The 22,604-nt window shown below is 38.9% G+C and overlaps 1 protein-coding gene across 2 annotated transcripts in view; it reads left to right on the forward strand.

Annotated features, from left to right (window-relative positions):
- The window catches only part of GALNTL6 (polypeptide N-acetylgalactosaminyltransferase-like 6), a 466,714-nt gene that overhangs the window by 367,468 nt on the left and 76,642 nt on the right, over positions 1-22,604 (forward strand). Inside the window, exons 5-6 of one of the 2 annotated variants that reach the window (XM_017816559.1) lie at positions 7,504-7,689; positions 14,456-14,639. In XM_017816559.1, the coding sequence (XP_017672048.1) occupies positions 7,504-7,689; positions 14,456-14,639 (370 nt within the window). The remainder of the gene's footprint in view (positions 1-7,503; positions 7,690-14,455; positions 14,640-22,604) is intronic. The other variant, XM_017816561.1, reaches the window with a different exon arrangement.

Consider the following 22,604-nt stretch of genomic DNA (forward strand, 5'->3'; position numbering starts at 1 on the left):
TCCCTAAACAATGCTACTTCAGATCAGCAGTAATTACACAGGTTTTCTCAAGTGATCTTACTCTTAGGTGTGCAAAACCATTTGGAAAGAATGGGTTATCTAGCACTAAATAACATTAATCTTATTGCTATTTTACCAAGTGGTTATAAATTTTGCTCCTATTTATCAGTCTGTATTAGCCTTACCATATCCAATAGTTTCCATGCTACCTGTCTGCTTCTGGAACTTGCTGTAATCTGGAATGGCTATGGATGAGATGCTCAAATCTGTTTGGCAGAAAACTTCTCCATCTTTCCTTCAGGGTTCCTTAGTCAGGATTATTTGACAGAATATCTTAGGTCAGTAGTGGAGTCAGTGTTAGTCACCAATAACTTGCATGATGAGACAGAATACCCTCAGCAAATCTGGGGATGATACTAAAATGGAGGAAGTGATTGACACATCAAGTATTATAGGAAGTTCTACAGTTGGGCAAAATAAATCTCATAAAGTTCAACAAGGAGTACTAGATTCTGTACCTAGGTGAATAACCCCATATACCAATAAAGGTACAAACTGGATAGCTGGTGTGCTGTAAAGGCCCTGCAAACATCACAGTGGATACTAAGTGAATAGGAGAAAGTGGTGGCCTTTAATCACCAAGAAGGCAGATTGGATTGGGGTATGCTAGGATGAGAGTAAGCAGATAAAATTCGATTATGCTTTTAACAAAGTTGGATCTGCATACAGCTGTAATTCTGCATCCAGTTTTGGGCTCTGCGATTCAAGAAGGATGACAGCTGGAGTTAGCTTAGCTGAGGACTGGCAGGACTGTCATGGGCCAAAAGTATGTGACCTTTAAGAAGAGGCTGAGAAACCCGGGCTTGTTTAGTCTGGCAAACCAGCAGCTAAGTGGTGATCTAGTAGCTGCCCACAGCAGCTTGAATGGGAATTGCACAGGTGACAGAACCAAATTCTACCTGATACTGGCAGATTGTACAATAAGAGGCAATAACCCCAGAATGCAGCTTGGAAGGATTCAGTTTGAATTTTAGGAAAGATTTATTCGCAAAAAGGGTAGTGCAACAGTTGATTAGTTTATCCAGAGCTGTAAATGGCAATTGTCCTTGTAGAGTTTGACTTGGCTAGAAAAAGTGGCAGCTTACTGTGTAACCTTTCTATGTTCAACTAACACGTCCAAGCAACCTTGCCATTTGACAGCTTTTGTTTTCACGAACAAAAATAGTCGTTTGTATATCATTTTACTGACCTAAGATCACAGACTGCTATGGTTTTAGCAGCATTGCTTCCTCACATATGCATGTGCTGAGATAGCAGGAAAGGCCAGCATACCTTTTCTGGTATAAAGATTAGAAATAAACAGATTAAGTTCAGATTGTTTATCTGGGCATTTAGCAGACTCTGTTGCTGCTCTTAATTGTTTGATAGTTTGCAGGTCACTGATACTGTAACAGAAATTGTCAGTACTTTTGGACAGAAATTTGAGGTGATGGAGAGGGGCTGTGTTACAGGCAGAGATTTTGGTAGACCTGCCTGGCTGTCCAGAAGAAGGGCTCAGCAAAAGGCTTTATTTTCATTCCTTTTTTCATGGACCATACTTCAGTCAAGCAAGTCCTGAAGACCAGGTCTAGCTTTCATATGATCTTTTAAGTCTCTTTAATGCCTTCTCAATAACCTTATAAACCTGGGGGAACATTTCTTGTCACATAGCACACGCTGCCATGTGGTTCTAATGTGATAATGAAATTCTTCCTGTGTGCATCCCAGCAAGACAGAAGAATTGCAGTTCTGCGTTTTGCTACTATGCAATTTTTTCCTGACAAAGGCAGAACCTTGATTTCCAATTTATTTCTGGGCACCAAATTAAGTAAATGGATACTCCGCTTGAGTAGATCTTTAATTACTATGACCAGGCAATTGTGTGTCTGCTATTATTCTAGAAAAACTTCTCCAGACTTTAAATGAAGACAGAGGAGGCCCATACAGAATAATTACAATGGAGAATTTGTTTACAGGATGTCACAAGAAGAGACATAATGCTTCCCTTTATCATCACTTGTCAGAGCAGTGACAGCCTGTAAACCTTCTGCCCATGCATTATCCTTTATTTGTCACCGCTTGTGCCAACTCTTACCCTGGCAGGTGACTGGCATGTGTCAAACTTGTGATTCATGGGCTCATTTGATCAGCACTGTAAAGAAAAGTATGATGTATTTTCTTTTAAATTACAAATTAGACATTTGCTCCCCATATCCACTGACAGGGGCTTTGACTACTTTATATGCAAAAGGTACCACTTAGAGCTCACTGTAGAATTTAAATACTGGCTTCTCTCTCATGCCCAGCTCTGAAAGTGGAATTTATGTAATATTACAGCATATAAATTAAACCATCCTACGTCCCTGTTCTGTTGTCATGGCAAACCTGTTTGAACTGCTTCCTTTGGTAATAAATGGGCAAAATGTGTTGTCCCTTGGACATTTAAAGGTCTTTTTGTTACAGGTTGCTTTCTATTTTACACACTGCATTATCATTTCTTTCAAAGAATTTGTTTAGAATTACAGGTTTGCACTGACATTGATTCATGAGTGTTTACTTGTGCACTTGAGTTTACTTACTTGTAAATGTATGTGTGTAATATACTGGGTTTGTGTGTGAGATGCTTCTTCTGGAGATAATATTAGCAACAAGATAATTGGAATCTGTGAGAAAATGCAGTTGTACTGTAGGAAATAAAATATCATTTGGTGTTCTGTAAAGGAAATTTATGGAATTCTGTGAAAAGGGGCAGTATATTTTAATACATTTGGCATAATACTAGACTAAAAAAATCCAAATTTGTCAGTGATCACAAACACTGAGATCATTTTTTAATCACAATTATTCCCATACAGAGAATTCAAAAATCTTGTCTTGTCTGTTTTAAGCAACAGTTGAGCTGTGAGATTCCCAGTTATTGTCTGTCAGAGCGGGTATGTCTTCATGACCCTTGGCTCAAACATGGGCTCTTGCATTAAGTAGTTAGCCTTTAAAGCCGGCTGCTGACTGAAGGTCCTTAAGACTTACCATTTTGCTTTAAAGAGTCTTAAGTAAAGCAGGAGTACATTTAAGGAGTGGTTCAACATGAAAGATATGATTTTACTACTTATATAAATAGTAAAAAACACTGCAGTTTTCTTTAAAACTCCTATGGTCTACATACTGTTCTACTGTTGCTGGCTGTTACTCTGTCTTTATTTATGCTTTTAGAGGTTGATAAGATTCAAAACAGATATTGCTACAAGACATTACAGGAGAAAATAAAGCATGAGAGCACTTTCATATTGATTTAAGTTTAAAAAATCATTACTTACGGATCCAAAAGGGAATTTTTTTCCTTCACTTTAAGATATTTTGATTCTGACAACCATATTGGAGTTGGTCATTGAACTTAAATACTTTGCAGTGTTTTTATAGTTATCTGTAGCTATTGTGATTTTTTTTTCCCAAATAAATTCCCAAACTGCCTTCCTTGGCATATCTCAAAGCTAAAGATACAGTAGGTATTGCTACAGGCATCTCTTTGACTATGTTGTGACTTAACGGTTAGGATATTACTAACATGTAATTGTTTTATAAAATTTTAATACCTTATGTATCTCTAGTAATCTGTATATGTTGGTTTGTATGCAGACTTGATCCTTTAATGTCATTTTTCTAAACAAACTCTATAAAATTTACCACTTATTAGTTTTGTTTTCTTCCTGACTACTTCCAGATATGTCTAAATGAGGATGCATTTAGAATTCTGTGTAAACAAGATGTGCAAATTATGTTTGTATACTGCTTTTTTTCAACTTGTTCTTTGAGCAACAGAGAGAAAATAATAAAATTATTCAGTTATGGAACTAATTGACTAGATGAAAACAATTTTGGGATATGTGATTCTGGCATCAAAAGATGTGCTGGATGTTTTAATGCAGTTCTTCACAAATCAGGTGACCTGCTGTCTGAAATGTGTGAAGAGCTATGTGAGAGAGAGGGAGGAAGGTGGTACAGAGCTCTTGTTTGTTCCACAGAATTTCATATATTATTCTCACATAAAAAAAAAGGTTTAAAATTTGAGAGACCTTTTTCCTGAGTTTGCAGGGAATATGAAGCAATGAAAGAACAGTGTGAACTACCATTGATTTCATGGAGTTCAAGCTCCAATACAACTGATGACAATCAAATCATATTATTCAACTCCATTGTTATTTAGCAATTGATATAAGAACAGAAAAGAATGTATCATAATATGAGAGTTTACATCATCTCTCTCTGAAGTGTTTTCCTGAAAAGATAGGCACTCAAGCTTTCAGAATTTGCTCACTGCAAGATGTGAAAGGAATGAAATTAAGTCCTTTGTAAAAGACAGAATTTCACTGAATTAATTTGGCCCAAGACAAATGTTAACAGTCAGAATACATGAAAAGAATGCATTTGTATTAGTTCATTTAAACATCAGTGGTGGCCATATTCAAAACTACCTGTTGAAAGGGCCTTACCTTAACCATTGTGACATCTAACTAGTGAATGTCCAATTCAGGTGTGCCTACAGGCAGCAGAGAGCCTAGCGATACCACAAACAATTTGGGTTGTTCGAGTAAGGCTCCTGCTTCTCTCCATCAGAGAGTTTAGGTGCTTTCTTGGTATCTGCCTTCATATACAAGGAGGGAAACTGCATAGAACCAGCTCACAAGGAAGACTAAAGTAATTGTATCTGATACATAATCAAATTCAGAGCTATGCTCTGATCAACTGGAGTCTCTAAGGGTAGGCAGGTGATGATGGGAGATTTGCACTATAACCAAGGCATTTAATGCTTGCTTCCACAATTGGAGAGCTGTGTTCAGGCTGAGTAACCTGATTCTTTTTATTACTTATCTGTATAGTGCACAGCAATGTGGTCTTGCTCTTGGTACTGGGTCTCTATGCACTATTCAGTGCAAACTTATGGGTGGAAGAGGTCAAAGGAAAAGGGTTAGGTGACCGTAGAGAAATACAGGAAATTTCTGGTGTCTGAGGACTAACAGAAGCTATGGTACCTAACAGATTAGGTTTGATTTACTCTGGAAATATGTCATAACCTGTCACTTTGGAGCTGTTTCATTTTTCCTGGCTATTAGATGATACGATTTACAATATAGAAAAAAATCCAGACTGACAACCCTAACAGACTTTCTTATATTACCTGCAAGGTCTTTGTATCTTTGTTTTTAAACTCTATTTCCCTTCTTCTGTGTTCCAGCACCAAGGGAATAGTCTCAATGGAGCTCATAAAAACAGGAAAACAGTTCAATAAATACACACTTTAAAGTGTCTTACCTGTGGACACAAAATGATCCAAGACTTGAATGAACCTCAGTTCAGTCACAATACTGAATTGTAGCTGGTACCTAAAATAAGTCAGAGTAGCACACAAGCCTTGTCTTGTGAATATAGTTGGTCATACAAAACCCCACCATTCAGGACACAAAACATCTCTTGACATTGTGACTTTTGAGGGATTATGTTGGTTTTTTATTGAGTATGTAAAACTGGTGGTCTAGTGGTTAGGGTGCAGGACTCTCACCGCTGCGACCTGGGTTCGATTCCCAGCCCCTCGGGCAGATGGAGCTCGTCAGCCCTGTAAGGCAATCCATCTAAGAGAAGGTCACTCTAAACAAACCTACGTTCTGAGGACCTCGCTGCCACCGTCCAAGTTCGCTCGGCCCTGGCAGATGAACCTCAGGATCAAAGGGTGGGCTCAGTTCAGCGCACACTGGGTCTCACCTAAAAAAATCCACTGCGCAGGCTCGAAGGGTTAATGACCTTTCCCAAATCTTCGCTCGCGAAGACTGGCCATTATTATTAAGTAGTGAAATGGGATGGATAAAGGGATACTTCTTTCCTTCTTATTTCAGAATTTAAATGTATATTCTACAGTCAACCACAGAGTAGAAAACAAAAACCATTTTCTGTTTATCTGAATGTCATTCTTTCTCCCACCCTCCCAATCTTGGCTTTCCTCACTTGCTCTAATACTTCTCCTGAGCAGTACTATGAACACAAACCACTCTCTTGACTCAGCACATCTCCAAAGTGTCGAGTTTCTCCTCCCAAAAGCCCCATCCTGTTCTGTAATCCTTGCAAGCTGATGTTCCCAGGTCCCTCTCCTGTGCCAGCATGCATCAGGATTCCTCAGTGCAGAGGAGCATCCAGTGTAGCACTTTCCCGCTGAATACACATGACTACACATCACTGTTCTACTTCCTCCTAATTTACAGGTAAATTTGGAGAGTCTTACGTGTTTGTTAACTAGGAAAGAAAGGAGATGAGAAGGAGCATGTGCAGGAAGCTCTGCTTCAGTGGAGCTTAATTTTATTTTCACACAAGATCCTGTATTGTCTGCACTGTGACTTATTTGCTCATTACCTGTAGTCTGTGTGTCAGCAGGTACTCCAGTACTCCAGAGTACTGCTAAATGGCAGTCCTTTTGGATTTCTTGCAATCTATTATGATGTAATGTCTGAATCAAAGCCTGTGCTGTCCCTAAAACTCTAAAGAATCAGTAACTAATGTAAGAAACAATCATAACCTGGGAAAGCCATTTCACTGAGACTTAGCTTGCAACCCCGAGCATCACTAAATGTGGCTTATCAACAGTTTTAATTATCAGAGACTAAGCTTTTCTCTCCCTTTTTCCTTTACAAATGAAGTTATCATATTTTTCTAAAGTAATGAGTCTGGAAAGCTGAGGTTTTTCAGCAAAGACCAAAGATCAGGATTTGTGTTGTAGATGTATTTAGGAAGCAGTTAAACTATAGGGTGTTTTTTGTTGTTGGGTTTTTTTATGATTTTTAATGTGCGTTTCTAGTCAGAAGAAAAAATGTTAACAAAGATGATGTTTTGTGATACAAACAGAGACGGATTTTGCAGATCAGAGAACCTATCAACTACTCTACATTTACAGCTTGATTTTACTAGGAAGTCAGCTATCTGTCTATGTGCTTCATGCTGGTATCCAGCTATTAAGATCTTTCTTCATATCTGTTTCCCTTCCCATTGCAAAAACAACATAATCATTCTAGTTTTATTTTTTAAAATTTATTTCCATGCATAGTTCTTCATAATTAGTTGATATAGGAGACCCATTTGGAAAGGACACTGTTTCTAAAACAGCATGCCAGAATGTTTATATGGCCTTGGGCTGCAGGAACCAGAGGATGGATGAATATCCTGCAGTTGTTTTGGCTATTATATTGTGGATGGCAGGTTGCCAGTAGCAACTGCAGCAGAGTGTCAGTGTCTTCCTCTGTGTGATAAAACAGAGAATATTTGCACTTTCTGAACCACTTCAGGAAGGATTTATGGCAGTTTGAAGGACTTGAAGTGACAAGAGATGGAAGTAGATAAGCTGCTTGCAGGTTATATGCCAACCTGTCCTTCTGTTGGTTCCTCCAGGCCTGGCACCACTGACGCTTTTTTTGCCCTTCCTTCTAGAACATTTAAAAGAGAAGCTGGAGGAATACATGGTCCGTTTTGCCAAAGTGAGGATTGTACGAACCAAGAAACGAGAAGGGCTCATTCGAACCAGACTGCTAGGAGCCTCACTGGCTAGAGGAGAAGTCTTGACATTTCTGGATTCCCATTGCGAAGTCAACGTGAATTGGCTGCCTCCCTTGCTTAGTAAGTGTATGAGCGTTCATCAGACATTAAAATTAGAACATAGAGCAAACAACTGAAGCTGTGTCCCACAATAAGCAGGACATACACTTTATCAAAGTGTTTGAAGTTCTGCTGCAGTGTCTGAAGTGTCATCATGAGAGAGAACTCTGAGAAGTGTAAGCAGCTCCATTTTGTTTCTTGTGACTAAAGAATTAGTAAAATTTTGAAGTATCTCTTTGGCCTAGTATAGTTACAATGTGTTTTATTATTAATACTACGAAATACACTACTAAATCTAGTATTATGCTATGTCCTCATTATATACCAGGAAAGTTTTCTTATGTAGGTATTGTACTCCTTCCTAGTCTTCCACATTTCATTAAAACAGTTTTTACTGTAAATGTATCCAAGGCCTTAGTGTTAAAGCCAGTAGCAACTGCATTCACAACAGGAAGCTCAGAAAGAATGATATGCTATTGACTGCTTTGCTGGATTCCAGCTGCAGCCAGCAAAGCTCCATTAGTCAAAGGAGTGGAAAGAATCGATTGTAGCCTAGGATTTCACTTCAGGAAACAATGTCCGCTTTTCTACACACCTGACTACATGCAAAGTGTATATGCTTTGTAAAGTGAGTGCTTCTTTTGCTACCGTAACCAAAGAAAATTTCTGAGTTTCCTATTAAAGAAATTTGTATTAATTAAAAAAACCTGTTGTAAGTGGAGAACAGGTTATGGTTTCACCAATTAATGGTTATTATTTCTTGAATTTTGTTGTTTGGACTGTTGGGCCACACAGTAAGCTGATAAAGCATTTCCAGGCAAGATGTGCTGTTCTGCTAATGAACTATCACTAGAGACCAAAAAAAAATACTAGTTTCTCTTCAGATCAATAACAAGATAATGCACAAAATTCTAAATTTTTATACTTTCTAGTTTCCGTATCAAATTATGCATACAGTCTTTCCCCTTGTTACCCCTTTGCCCTTAGTCACAACATCCGCATTTTTAAAAATAACCTCCATGACTTCATGTGAAGCACAAATGGTATAAAGGAGCAGAGAAAAATACAAGTTTTAACAAGCCTTCAACAAGCATCCCCAACAAGTAGCTGTTAAACCCTCCAGAGCACTCTACATATACAGCCACCTTTCCTTTGTTTTCTGGTTTTGCCCCACTTCTCATAATACATTGCCACAAATTAAAAAAATCTCAAGAAGTTTCTCACTCTTGTCCTCCAAAGTCTTTTGCTAAGTTACAGCAGTAACCCTTCTATTTTGCAAACTTTAACATGAGAAAACTGCAAGTTGCAAAAACAGTTCCTTTTCTTGCTTTCTTCTCTGAAATGAGCCATAGAGTCATTAAGATTGGAAAAGACCTGCAAGATCATCGAGTCCAACCTTTCACCTGATACCACCATGTCCACTAACAATATCATGAAGTTCCAAGTCCATGCATTTTTTAACACTTCCAGGGATGTTGAGCCCACCACTTCCCTGGGTTGCCTGTTCTGATGCTTAATTAGTGAAGAAGTTTTTCCTAATATCCAATCTGAACCTCCCCTGGTACAATTTGAGGCCATTTCCCCTTATCCTATCACTAGTTGCCTGGGAAAAGAGACTGACCTCCACCTCATCACAACCTATTTTCAGGTAGTTATAAAGGGTAATAAGGTCTCCTCTAAGTCTCCTTTTGTCCAGACTGAACAACCCTGGTACTCTCAGCCACTTCTCAGCAGACTTGTGCTCCAGACCTTTACCAGCTTTGCTGACCTTCTCTGGACTCTCTCCAGCACCTCAATGTCTTTCGTGTAGTGAGGGGTCCAAAACTGAACACAGGACTTGAGGTGCAGCCTCACCAGTGCCCAGTACAGGAGTGTGATCACTGCCCTGGTCCTGCTGGCCATACTTTGCTGATATAGGCCAGGATGCCATTGGCCTTCTTGACCACCTGGGCACTGCTGGCTCGTGTTCAGCCACCTGTCAGCCAGCACCCCCAGGTCCTTTTCCTCTAGGCAGCTTTCCAGCCAGGCATCCACAAGCTTGTAGCGCTGCATGGAGTTGTTGTGACCCCCGGGCCTCAGCTCATTGATCCAGCCTGTCCAGATCCCTCTGCAGAGCCTTCCTACCTTCCGGCATATTGACACTCTCACCCATCTTGGTGTCATCTGCAAACTGCAACTAAGGTTGCGCTTGATCTCCTCATCTAGATCGTTGATAAAGATGTTAAAGAGAAGTGGCCCCAGTACTGAGCCCCGGAGAACATCACCTGTGACCTTCTGCAAGCTGAATTTGACTCCATTCACCACCACTCTCTGGGCCTGGTCATCCAGCCAGTTTTTTACCCAGTGAAGAATGCACCCATCTAAACTGCCAGCTTCTCCAGGAGAATGCTGTGGGAGACAGTATCAAGGGCTTTACTGAAGTCCAGATAGACAACATCCACAGATTTCACTCATCCACTAGTCAGGTCACCTGCTTATAGGAGGAAATAAGTTAGTCAGGCAAGACCAGACTTTCATAAACCCATGCTGGCTGGGCCTGGTCCCCTGGTTGTCCTGCACATACGTTATCTCACTCCAGATAGTCTATTCCATACACCTAGCCAGGTTTCACCCTATAAAAATGGAAAAATAATAGAATGGTGACACAGGATTCATAATTGCAGTTAGGTTGCGGTTGGGTATTCAACTCTCATCCTCAAACCATAAAACTGGAAAGATGAGAGAAACTTCATCAGTGACAAAGTCCTTAGTTCTCAAGTGGAATGAGATCTTTCTCATTCTACATGTAGTAGAATTCCCATAGATAACCAACCAGCCAGAGGATCTAAAAATGAATCTTGAGGAATTCTGGGATATTTTGAAAGAAAAAGTAGAGCATTACATGAAGAAGGACAAATAGAGAATGAACACACATTTAGTATAATTAAGGATGCCCTGTTTTCCTAAAGGGATGAGAGAACTTTCTTATAAACATTAGATGGCAAATATTTACTATACTGAAATCAGATGACACCTGGCTTCTAATAGTAGTAAAGTTAATGTATATTTTCAAGTGTTTATCTGAAGATCTGTCTTATGATTCACTCAGCACTGCATGTGACTGAAAGTCATTCAGGGAAACCACAACAGAGGATATGTTGGGTGTTTATTGCTTTGAAGCTGACCTACTTTAGCTCTGATTGTTTCTGCCATGTGTAGTGAAAAATCCTAAACAAGAACACAGTTCAACCCTGCTCTGGGCTGGCAGCCTTCACTGAGAGGGGCAGCGGTTTCCACTGTTCCAGCCCAGCTTTTGTTCAAAACAAGACCTTGAAAGTTAGAGGACAAGGGGGGTGGTGAAGAAACTGAGAGCAATCACTTAAAGATGGTTCTTACATTTAAGTATCTAACTTATATTTTCAGAATTGACTGTCAGCTTTTAGACCAAAGGAAAACTGAGTTATTTTATTACTTGTAGGGTGTCTAATTGGCTTTGTAGAGCTGAGCCACAGTTGTTTGCAGTTACAGTCCTTTGTTTTGCTTTCTTAAAAACTGGTGTAAAATGACTTTATTTTCTTTAAGCTTTATTTAGTTTATTTAGCTTAAAAGGGCTGTTAAACTTAGATAAGACACTGAGATACCAGATACTCATATTCACTGAGTGGGCAGCTGTAGTGATGTAAAAAGGCTGGCAAATACAGCTGTTTGTTGTCACTCCTTGGTGGTATAAAGTCAGCAGAAGGAAGGGTGTAACTTGGACTCTAGCTGCTGTAGTTGGCAGTTTAGTGCAGTGTGAAGTCACAGTTATTGCAGATAAGAAACTGAATGGTGAACCAGCTGAAAGGTGCAGGCACATATTTCCTTCTCCTGATGCTGCTGCAGGAGAAGTAAGCGGAGAGATGGGCAATAGATCAGTAGTCCCATAAGGTACCAGAACTAGGTTTGTTAAAATGTGCTTTTTTCCTGACCAAAAATTAAAATTGTATCATGATCAGATTATGCTTAGCAAGTTATCAAAACACTCACTCACTACAGCCATCCATCTCCACAACATGTATATGATGTATTGCTTGTCAGTGGGGAAACTGAGGATACAAGTACTTATGACAACTCAGATAAAAAGACATAATTTGCTGAACCACTCAAATGTTGTCACTATCTGTAATCTCATATTTAAGCAGGACAATAATAGTATTTACAATGAAAAATTGAAAAAATAAGAGTATTTACAACTTGGCATTGTTACTTTATCCAGGTCAATTTGAAACAACCACTTGAAATTAAAGAGGTGCATCTTTCTCATAAAGATAAAACCTACTGAAATAGTGCCTCATCCAATATTGAAAACTTCTTGTTTATTGCCATGTATGCACACTCTGATACTGAAAGTGCGGAGTTCAGATATGTGTGTATATATTGCTTAAAATTGCTAGGGAGAAAGCTCTGAGCAATGTTCTCTCTTGTTCCCAGGCTTTCCCTGAAGTCTGCAAGATTTTTACATGTACAGTGATGCTTATCTGTCTGTTCTTTCCTTTAACTGCAGCATAGATGCATTGAAACAATGCATGGATATTTTCAGACCAGTAGGAGTGTGTGAGAGGATGATGTATAAAGGCAACGGAAAAGAAATTGTGAAGCATTTATGCAGTGTTTTTGGGTGTCTTGCATTAGGAGCAGGTGGGGTAAAGAGCAGTAGCTGACAAAGGCAGCAGCATGTTTGCATCTCTAAAGCTATGATACCAGCACACTTGTGAAATGTGAAAGCTAGCCCTACAGACTTTTCTTCTGTTTCCTAAATTCTTAATCACGGTACATTTAAGCCTAAGTAGTATATATGCAAAATGCATTATTTTAGGCATATGAAAGAAACATTGAGGCTGCAACTTTGGTTGCTCTGCTTTTTGGTGTGCACAACTAAACACCCTGGTTTCATCAAAAGTCAAAATCTTCCCATGGTTCCTCATCTCTAAAACATTTTGGGGGCTGAGAAGTAAGTTCTGCAGAAATACACAAAAGTAGGCAGGTAAGCACCATCATACTTACAAAATTCTTGAGAGTTGCAAAATGAAGACTGGTATTGAGTTTGAGCATTGCTTAAATAAATTTCTCCCTGACTATCTCTGCATGTGACTTGGAGACTTCAAATCCCTCAGTGTATTTAAAGACAGCAGCTTTTAAAGATGAAGAGAGGGATGCTAAAGCGTTATGAGTCTACCTTTGACCTGCTCCAGCCAAATCAATCCCACTTAGTTTCTCTCCTCCAATCAATTTAGAAAGGGGGGAACAGAGTCAGACTGTTATGAGTCCTATAACTATTAGCAGGACCATCACCGGAAAGAGACTATGTAGAAGTGACTTTATATAATGATCACAGATAACACTACACAGTATACTAGTGAATGTAATTATGTTTGGAATAGCAACAGTAATGCAGCCATTATCTCTGAGATGAGTTTCCTAGAATTTTGTAAGAGCCTGTGCTTCAAATTTATTTCACTATTAAAGGATAAGGATGTAAAAACCTGCTGAACTTCCAGTCACAGTAATTTCTCACTAGCAGTCAGCATTGATTTGGACAGCCTCTTAACAGCAACTTAGAATAAATATAAAAACTCAGATGCTTTGCTAAAATAATCTATTTTTCTTAATTTCAGTCCCTCAGAAGCAAGGAAGAAGAATCTGTATTATTAATCATTGCACGAGTATTAGTGTACACCTGACTGGTGTACACCTTCCTATCTAAGTGTTCAATCCATACTGAGCCCTCTGATTATTTTTAGGGTATTATCAAGCACCAGTGAAATCTAAGCCTTAAAAACAAAAACCAAGTTTTCCGCACAGGCCCTAACATATACTAAATAATTTAAAGGATCTAGGCTACCATTCAGAGAAAAAGCTTTATTATTCTTGGAATGTTGAGATTTTAGTTTTTTCAGGGGTTTGTAGGTAGTTTTTCTACTGTCCTTTCATGTCAATCCTTTCGGATTTTCTCTGTACTTCCTAATTTCAAGCCATTCTTCTTCCTAGTTCTTGCAGTTGGCATATCTTATTTTTTTGCCTTTTTTTTCGGAGGAGTTCTCTAGGATTAAACAATAGGATTCACCAAAGCAGACTGAAGACCACTTTGAGCTTATACTAGACATGGGAATTTGATTTAGCCTCACAGTTCTAACATTTTTTTTCTTTAAAAAAAAGCAAACCCAAACTGCTTTCTTTAGAAAGCAGGTCAGAATAATACTGTGGAGCCTTCTTTATATCTCAAAGATTGGTACAAGAAAAGGACACAAGCTCTGTTTTGCTCTTCATGTTGGAGTTTGCCTTTAATTTAGAGCATTTGATCTCAAAGCTGATGCACACTACAGCCGTAGGAACAGTGGCTGAATGGTTGCAAGGGCTGAGTTTCACATTTAGGAACACAAATCCCTCTTGCAGGAGCTTGCCATACACACTCCCCACAGCTGAAGGAGTATTTTTACAGTTTGCTTGCTGGTTTGTTTCATAGCTGACAGATTGGGGACAGCTAAGAGTAGCAAAGTGGCAGAGATATACATGACTGGACTCATGTGGGTCTCACAGGGATATGCCTCCCTTTAAAGAACTGTAAATACTTCTAATCATTTCCCAACTGCATTAATTCCACTTTAGATAAAAGTTTGATACAGATTTGAAAATGAAATTATTTGGGGGGCCATAGGGCACAAAGCAAGCAATCTTCAAACATCAGAAACCCGTGGGATTCACTTTGCAGTAATATGATAGATGGCCTGACTAGACATGCCGTTTCCTATTTTCTACTTTCATTTTTCAGACCAGATTGCACTTAACCACAAAACCATCGTGTGTCCTATGATCGATGTCATTGACCACAATCACTTTGGCTACGAGGCACAGGCGGGGGATGCCATGCGAGGAGCTTTTGACTGGGAAATGTACTACAAAAGAATACCGATTCCTCCAGAGCTCCAGAGAGCTGATCCCAGCGACCCCTTTGAGTAAGTAGTGATAAAGGGGAGAGTGGGAACATGAAGAAGAGCAAGGAGAAAAGGTAACTGTAGCAGAATCGAAGCCCAGACATTTCCATGTAGGCCACTTCCTACTAGTGAAAGGTAGTAGAATTAAACAGCTTCTATACAGGTTTATCCCAAATCTTCGTTCACAAAGCCTAACCATGATGATGATGATACAGGTTTATAAAACCTCAAAACTAGGAAAAAGATCAGGGCAACAATTTGCAAAATTCACAAGCTGTGCCTGGAAAGACAACCTGGCTCAATGGTTATAAATAAAAGAAACAGGCACATACTTGTAGTTCACTTATTGGCATTGGACAAGAAGTGAATGCGATTACAGGTATTCTGTTTATTCCGCAGAAGACTTCCTGAACAGACTTTGTTTAATGTTTCATTTGCTGAAGATTGATGCAATATATGCATCAGTAGTTGAGTCCACATTATGCCAGTAGATGCTTTGTTTATAACTGGTGATATTGCTACCGTATATATATTGCTGTAACTTAAACACAGAGCTCTCAAACCTGAACAGTCTCAAGATGATTTGTAGATAGTTTAAAACAAGCCAGACTCTAATCCCAGTATTGTACAGATCAGTTCATTCACAGGAATGATCTCCTACTTTTCACAAAGGTAGTTCGTTTCTTCTTATATTTTCTTTATTTTCTCATGTAAAGATCAGCTAGGGTTAGTGCGCATCAACAGAGAAAGGACAGACAGACAGATATGGTTCAAGTCTCTCACACAGCCGTATTCCAGCAGTGCTGGCAACGGAGGGGGCTCTGATGCTTTAGCCCTGGCTGAAACTCTACACTGTAGGTTTTGGCAGTTTAAAAGCTCAGCATTTTCCCCTTCCCAAAGCAAAACCTGGAAACAATACCAACAGAAAACCTGTGTCTCTGACCCAGACTCTGCACTATCTTGAAGTAATAGATCTAATTCATGCAGAAATTTACCCTAATATCCAGGGACTGACCAGCTCTGTATAGGGAAGAGTAGGTAATTGTGATATTTGTGGGCTTATTTTCATTATTCTGCTTGTTCCTTTTTACTTATCTCCATCCAGGCCTCTCAGTCTTCATCTTGTATTAGTGTAAGTGCTGATGAAGTACTGTTCTTCAGCTGCTGATGTGACCACTCCACAACATAGATGCAGCTATTGCAATCACATACATAACATTCTGGAGTTGCTAGAGCCTCCACTGCTCTTCCACGAGTCTTCTTGGTCCTCTGAGCAGTTGTAATTTCTTGACACTTACTGAAGGTCACCTAGTACATTGTATAATTTGGTTCAGCATTCAAAGTTTGTGTATGAGTAAAAGTTCTATATTGCCATATGGGGCAATATGGAGCTGCTTATCAGCCATTTTACACATTTGTGATATGCATCTCTCAAATGCAAGAGAGGCCGGAAAAGGAGGCACTCTTAGGAAACTTTCTAGAAAGATGAGGCTTTCTGCAGTGCAGAATAGATATGGTGGTTTTGGATGAACTGCTGTTCCAATCAGCATGGCAGCAGTTGATACCCACCTTGCCCTGACAGCATTCATAACACATGGGCAGATAAATGGGTTCGCAAGGAACAAGATATAGGACAGTGCAGCCTATAAATCCCTTGTAATCTGAGTAGGTGGAAAGACTTCCCAGTTCTTACACAAATCAATGAGAGTCTTCGTTTGTTTTTGCTGTCACAGGATCTGCATCAGAGCGATGCAGGAGGCAAAGCAGCATTGCACATGGAACCACCATGTCTGTCCCCACACATGCCAGCAGGACTGGCTGGACAGGCTGAGCTAGGACAATATGCTTGCTTTAAAGTACCCTCTGCCTAGAATGGCAAGGGAATGGAAGTTGTTTAAATAATCAGTATGAATTTTGCTTAGGGGAGAAATTATTTTCTAATTTGAAGTCAGTACTGCTTTTCTCCTAGGGCCTTCTCTGCTGAGACCTCAAGCTTTTAGTACCTTGCTTACAACAAATACAGTAAACATTACAAACCATTTTAGCTATCAGTAACTTAATTGACCAAGACAGCTTCTATGGAATTAAAGAGACAGAACAGTTTTCCCTTAGATGCATATACATTAAAACTAGAAATTACTTCAGCCAGCTTCAGCCATAATTATTATGTTACTATTTTGCAAGCAGTAGGGATTTTATTTTTTTTTTTAATTCAGGTTAAATGTTTTACTATTGGCATCCTAATAGCTTTATTTCTTGCCAGCAGAGCCAGATCTGAGATGAACCTTAATGAACTGGAAAATTGCCAGCATTTTTAGTAAAACACCAGCAAATAATGGATACATGATCCAAAAATTTTGCTGATGACTTTTTCCCCTCACTTAAAATGCCAATGCAGTACATGTGTGAAGCAGAAAAGGTCACATCAGCCTAAAAAATAATGTACATAAAACCAGATCAAAGTACAGAAGACCTAAGAACAGTTGTTGTATTATCTGTGTGGTACACTTGCTTTCCATCTGCACATGATCGAAATACTGCTGCAGCAGACATCAGCAGCATATTTGCAGTTGACTCAGCCAACTGAAATGTTGTCAGGTAGGCTTTTGGTGTGACAGTAGCACAGACCTTACTAAGCTACAGTGCCAGCTGAGCTAGTGTTTCTGGAATTAATCTTTTCCCACTTTTTAAGGTCTTTTTAATTGTGTTCCACAGTGCTCAGTGCTTAACTGGTGTTCTCTTATTGGATGCCATTTGTCTGGACACAGTCTTTCAGTTCAGAATCCCTCTTGTGAAGAAGACACATCCCCATCCATTTGTGATGTGAGTGTAGTCATGGTTTATTGTTCCTACACCTGCAGTTCTACTTGGGCAGCATCTCCGCCTTCCGCTGTGACAGAATTTGGAGCTTCATCTCAGCTTTTCCTGACGTACAGTCTCACCCATTCTCAGATGCTCTGCAGTTGTTCACAAGTAGCTTTGCAGCAAGTTATGGCTTGATGTTTATGACTTTAGGACTGTAAAACACTCTTGAAATCTTCCAGTGTCAAATTCAGCTACAGATGATGTACTAGCACCAACCTGGGATCATGTGACAAATTTGAAATTTGCATTTGGATCAGGCTTCATCAATCCATAAATTTTATCAGTTTGGTTCACGTGTACTTTGTCACTGGCCATGCCAAGTTTCCCATAGGTTTCACTGAACAAAACTACAGACGTATAAAATGTATTTTCAATCAAATCAGACGTATAAAATGTATTTTCATCCCATGTTAATTATTGGATATTGTTCTATGCTCATTTGCAACATTTAGGAAAGTTTAACATTATTCCAAAAATGAATCTTATGTAGCTTTTAAGACAGCTACTTTTCTGAAAGATCTCTGCGGCTTTTTTTCAGGATACACTGAATTTTTAGATGCATGGAAATTGGACTTTGCCCCTTATAATGTTGTCTTCTCATCCAGAGACTAAATCTCTCAACTCCTTGATTTCCCTTTTTCATGTGCCAAGAAACAACAGAAGTTTTATATTGTTTTATATTCAACTGATCTGTCACAGTTGCAGCTCATCACAGTGACTGCAGTGATTTTTCTCTTGCAATTCGTGTACAACTACCCTAATACACTTTGAAAAGGGCTTCATGCTATTTTCTTGTGATTCATTTAAGGTTGTGTAAACGACATAAGACAAATTGGTGTTCTGATGTATGGCGGGAAATTGTCAGACAATTGTGAAATCCTCATCATGTCATGGTGATGCTCACTGTCTTGATCCCAGGGTCAGTGATCATTCAGCAGAATTGGAGATGACTTGGGGAATTTTCTTCTAGTCTATTAGCAGGGAGGACCAGAGATAAACATTTCCTTTGTGGCAAAGGTCACCTTGGCCTATTATCTCTTGCTGGTTTGTTCCTCTGTCATGGTAGAGGTTTGAGAGTATGCCCTTACAGGACACACAGATTTGGGACATAACAGCATGCTTTTCTATGGCTGTTTCTTTCTGTGGTGCAAGCACCCTGGTGTCAGGAGGAGTTTGCCTAACCCGAACCATCACCACTTAAACTAATAGGGCAACTTTGTTACTATGATGGACTGTGATATACAGCATGTCAGTTTATATGATTTAGTAGCCTGTCTGGGCTAAAAGCTCTGTGGAAGTTTAAAGCAGAGGTTTGATATGCTGAAGCCTGTTGGGGATGACTGCTCTTTATTTCCTGGCAGCACTTACATTACATCAATTCATGTTATCACATGCCTGATCTGTAAACCGGCATCAGTGTCCATTCATGCCAGCAGAAACATATTTTTAACCAGACAAGAAAACATCAATTCAATTTAAAAACTATTTGGAAAATCCACAAACTAATTGAGAATATTAACATACCACAGATCAATTAGGGTAGGAATGGGCTTCACAGCTCCTTGGAGCAGTTTTATGATAGTGTAACTTTATGATGCAGGAGGGAAGGAAAGGTGTAGGTGAGACCTAACAACGTTGCTTTTGAATTGCAACTCAGATGGAAATTCTGACCGATGAGAGAAGTGTTATGCTACTTTCTGGATGCCAAGACTTCTAGCATCTGCCTGAGAAAGTTAGAAGTGTTTTGGTGTATGACCACTCCTTACTCTCCAAGAGTTCTTTGTTTGCCTTCCGGTGTAGAGCTGTGATCTCCAGCCCTCCCTGAGGCAGACAAAGCTGAAGAGTCATTAATTCTAGCAAAGAACCAGGACGATAGTTTGGCAAATATGAGCTTATTCAAGTAAGTAGAAACAACTTTGTAACGTCTGACAAGACATTTTAGTTTCTGTACTCATATTCCCATTTATAAAACAGAACTAGAATCATTCCACCATCACAAGGCTCTCACAGTAATAAGGACCACTTATGTTTAATGGATGTACTTTTGGGTAAAATTTTGGACATGCTCAAGAGGTGAAATTGGGTGATCAGTACATGTTTCTTTTCCTTGCATCACAGGCTCTCAACCTTGAATGTAATGTATGACCTTAATGTAGTCAGTTCTGTGTAAGATTGGAAGGTTACTTGGCATTTTCTGTTGAATTGTATATCTAAAATCATATCATTCTTTTGCACGCTCTCATCAGGATGCTCTTTTATTCGAATTTGACATCCTCTCAGAAATACTTTTTCTGCAGCTCCTTACTTTCACTGTTTAAATATATACTTTTTACAACATGGTGTAAAGAAAGCCTTTGCTAAGACTGCATTTCAAATCTGACAAGTACTTTTACAATCTTATTATCATTTTCTGAAGTTCAGAAAGTGCTTTGGACAATGATTTCTGTTCTGTATCTTCTAGTGCTTTATGGGAGCTTTATCTCTTTTATGGCTGATTTCTGCCTATAAACATATTCATAAAACCTCTCACAACCAGAAACAATCATCTATTTCTTTAAAGACTAAGTATAAGCGTCTATTTTGAACTGTGCTATAGGAATGTTTTACGCAAAGGCATTATTCTACAGAGAAGCGGTCTCTAACCAGTGTGAGTTTGCGTAACATACAGTCTTGATTTATTGTTTTGACAAGCTATGGTCTGTAAAAGACTGTTAGTGGAGTTAACAATAGTGGATATAACAATAGCTTTTACAAACTGTCATCTACCCATGGCCCCATGAAATCTCAGAATTTTTTTCAATGAAAAATGTCAACACTGCACACAGTCTGTGAGAATGCATTTGCTCATATTGGATCATATTGTCCTGCCTTTGATAGGATTTCAGTGTAGAGGTTCTGTACAACCGATACATTTTCTCTGAGGACCTGTTCAGAAGAGAGATAATGTAACCTGTCAGACTAAAAGAGATAAAAATCAAGGATAAAAAGCTTCTGCTGGTTACATTTTAATTAAGGATTTAGTCAAGGAATTAGTTAATTCTACATGCTAGTTGAATTGGGTAGATTGAGATTTGATATACAACTTTTCAGTGAAATGTTCATAGCGGCTTATGCCACCCAAGACAAAGGGCACTAATTTTGTTCCTAATGCCTTTATGCTGCAGTGCCAAAGTATCTATGTTGTTCTGTTTCTGTGGAAACTCATATTTCCAATTTTCTTTAACACTTGGAGCATCATGGCTGGCATAAAAATGTAAACATCTAGAATGTAATGTTTCTAGAGCTGTTAGCCTGCTGCTTCACACAGGTATTAACTTTAGAGCTTGACAGCCTATATACCCACATTCTGGGGCAGATTCATAGAATGGGTCACCAAAACTACCAGTAATTAGAAAAATAAGAAGTTTCTGGGCATTGTTTTAATATGCCTTTACATAAAAAAGACTAGGATGGTGGCCAAGAAGAAGACAGATATGTTGCTCAATGCATACAGGTGAGCTATTTAACACTCTCAACATGCTATTGATAGAGATGACTTAACTTTCAAAATTATTTAAATCATGTCTGAACAATTTTCCACAAAGAAAATTACCTTTTTAAAGGTAAATTATTTTTATTTTTAATTATATATTTTTAAGTCATTTTCTCTAGGAGGTTCATATAGAATTTGGTGACACCTATTGGTACTAATAAACAGAAAACCAACACCCTTCTATTATATTCTGTAATGTTTATTGGCATAAAGTTTGGAGCAACCGCTGTATTCACTTCCATTTCTGTTTGGTTGTTGCAGTTTATTTAGTGATCTATTGCTATCTGAAACCTCAGTCTAGTGCTGCATTTGCTTCCAACAGAAGAGAGAACAAAGACTGAAACAGTTCATTTTATCAGAACACTCTGTGCCAAACCACTTTCAAATCTGTAAATTGATGCAAGTTCCATACATGCTCATCTGCCCAAGTTTACTAATACTCTTCAGCATCTGTCCAGTATGAGCAGTTGGGGTTGGGCAGGATTGTGTGTGTGTCATTTACCCTTTGCTCTGCAGGGTCTGCAGGAACTCTACAGTATCACAGTGCTTTTCCTCCACTGCTCAGGGTTCTTTTTTCAGAGGCAGTGATCAACTAAGCATGACATAGAAGCATCTTCACCTGCCAATACCTTCTGATTTTTTGTCTGCATAGAATAATTCTAACTGTCCAGCTATCTTGGTGTAGGATCTCCTGAGCCCTGAGGTGAAGAGATTTTTCTGTCTTCTACTCTGAAGAACTTAACCTGCCAATGCAGCGTGTGCTGGAAGCATGAAGAGAAGGAGCTGAAAAGAAATTTATATATAGACAGTATTTCAGTACTATTCTTACAATATCCAATCAGAAACTTTCTTACCTCATTTTAACCCTTTTAAATTTTGTCATATACACTGGGACCAGACCTTTTAAGTACTTGAGGACTCATTTCAGATCAGTTCATTGTTCATTTTCAAGTAAATTGTATTCTTTTCTTGAGTTTCTCTTAGTGAGTAGTGTTTTCTAAATCTCTGATGGTTATCCTTGCTCTTCTCTGGACTATTTCCATACTGAGAGCATACTGCACCAGCCAAAGTCTTATCATTTCCTAGTAGAATAGGCAGGTGATTTTGCCTGTCTCAGAGACTATGTTCCTGTTTATATTTCCTTGACAGTATTGATTCATGCCAGGCTTGTGCTGTGGTGTAATCTCCACATCATTTTCTGCAGAACTGGTATCTAGCCAAGTGTTCATCATCCTCCTCTTGCAATTCAGATTTTACATGTCTAAAGGCAAGGCATTTATCTTCATATCTGTTTCAAGTGCCGTGTCCAAAAGGGTGATCTGTCTTCATTATCCCTAGATCCATGTGATATTTTGTAGCTAAACATTTAGAATTTTGTCTTTTTTTCTTTGTTTACTTCACTTCTTCAATTTGGTAAGATTTTTTAATTCTGATTAATCCTCCAATTTTTTACAGCCTATTGCAGTGTTATTTGTGCTTTACTGCAAATGGCAAATTCTGTTCTAAATCCTGATTTCAATAATGTCTGTTTGGTCCATGCCAGAAATCAAGATATGTGAAGTCCCTGGCTTTCCAACAATCCATTTTTT

Source organism: Lepidothrix coronata, unplaced genomic scaffold, assembly GCF_001604755.1.
Source record: "Lepidothrix coronata isolate B3197 unplaced genomic scaffold, Lepidothrix_coronata-1.0 Scaffold56, whole genome shotgun sequence".
Classification (NCBI taxonomy): Eukaryota; Metazoa; Chordata; class Aves; order Passeriformes; family Pipridae; genus Lepidothrix; species Lepidothrix coronata.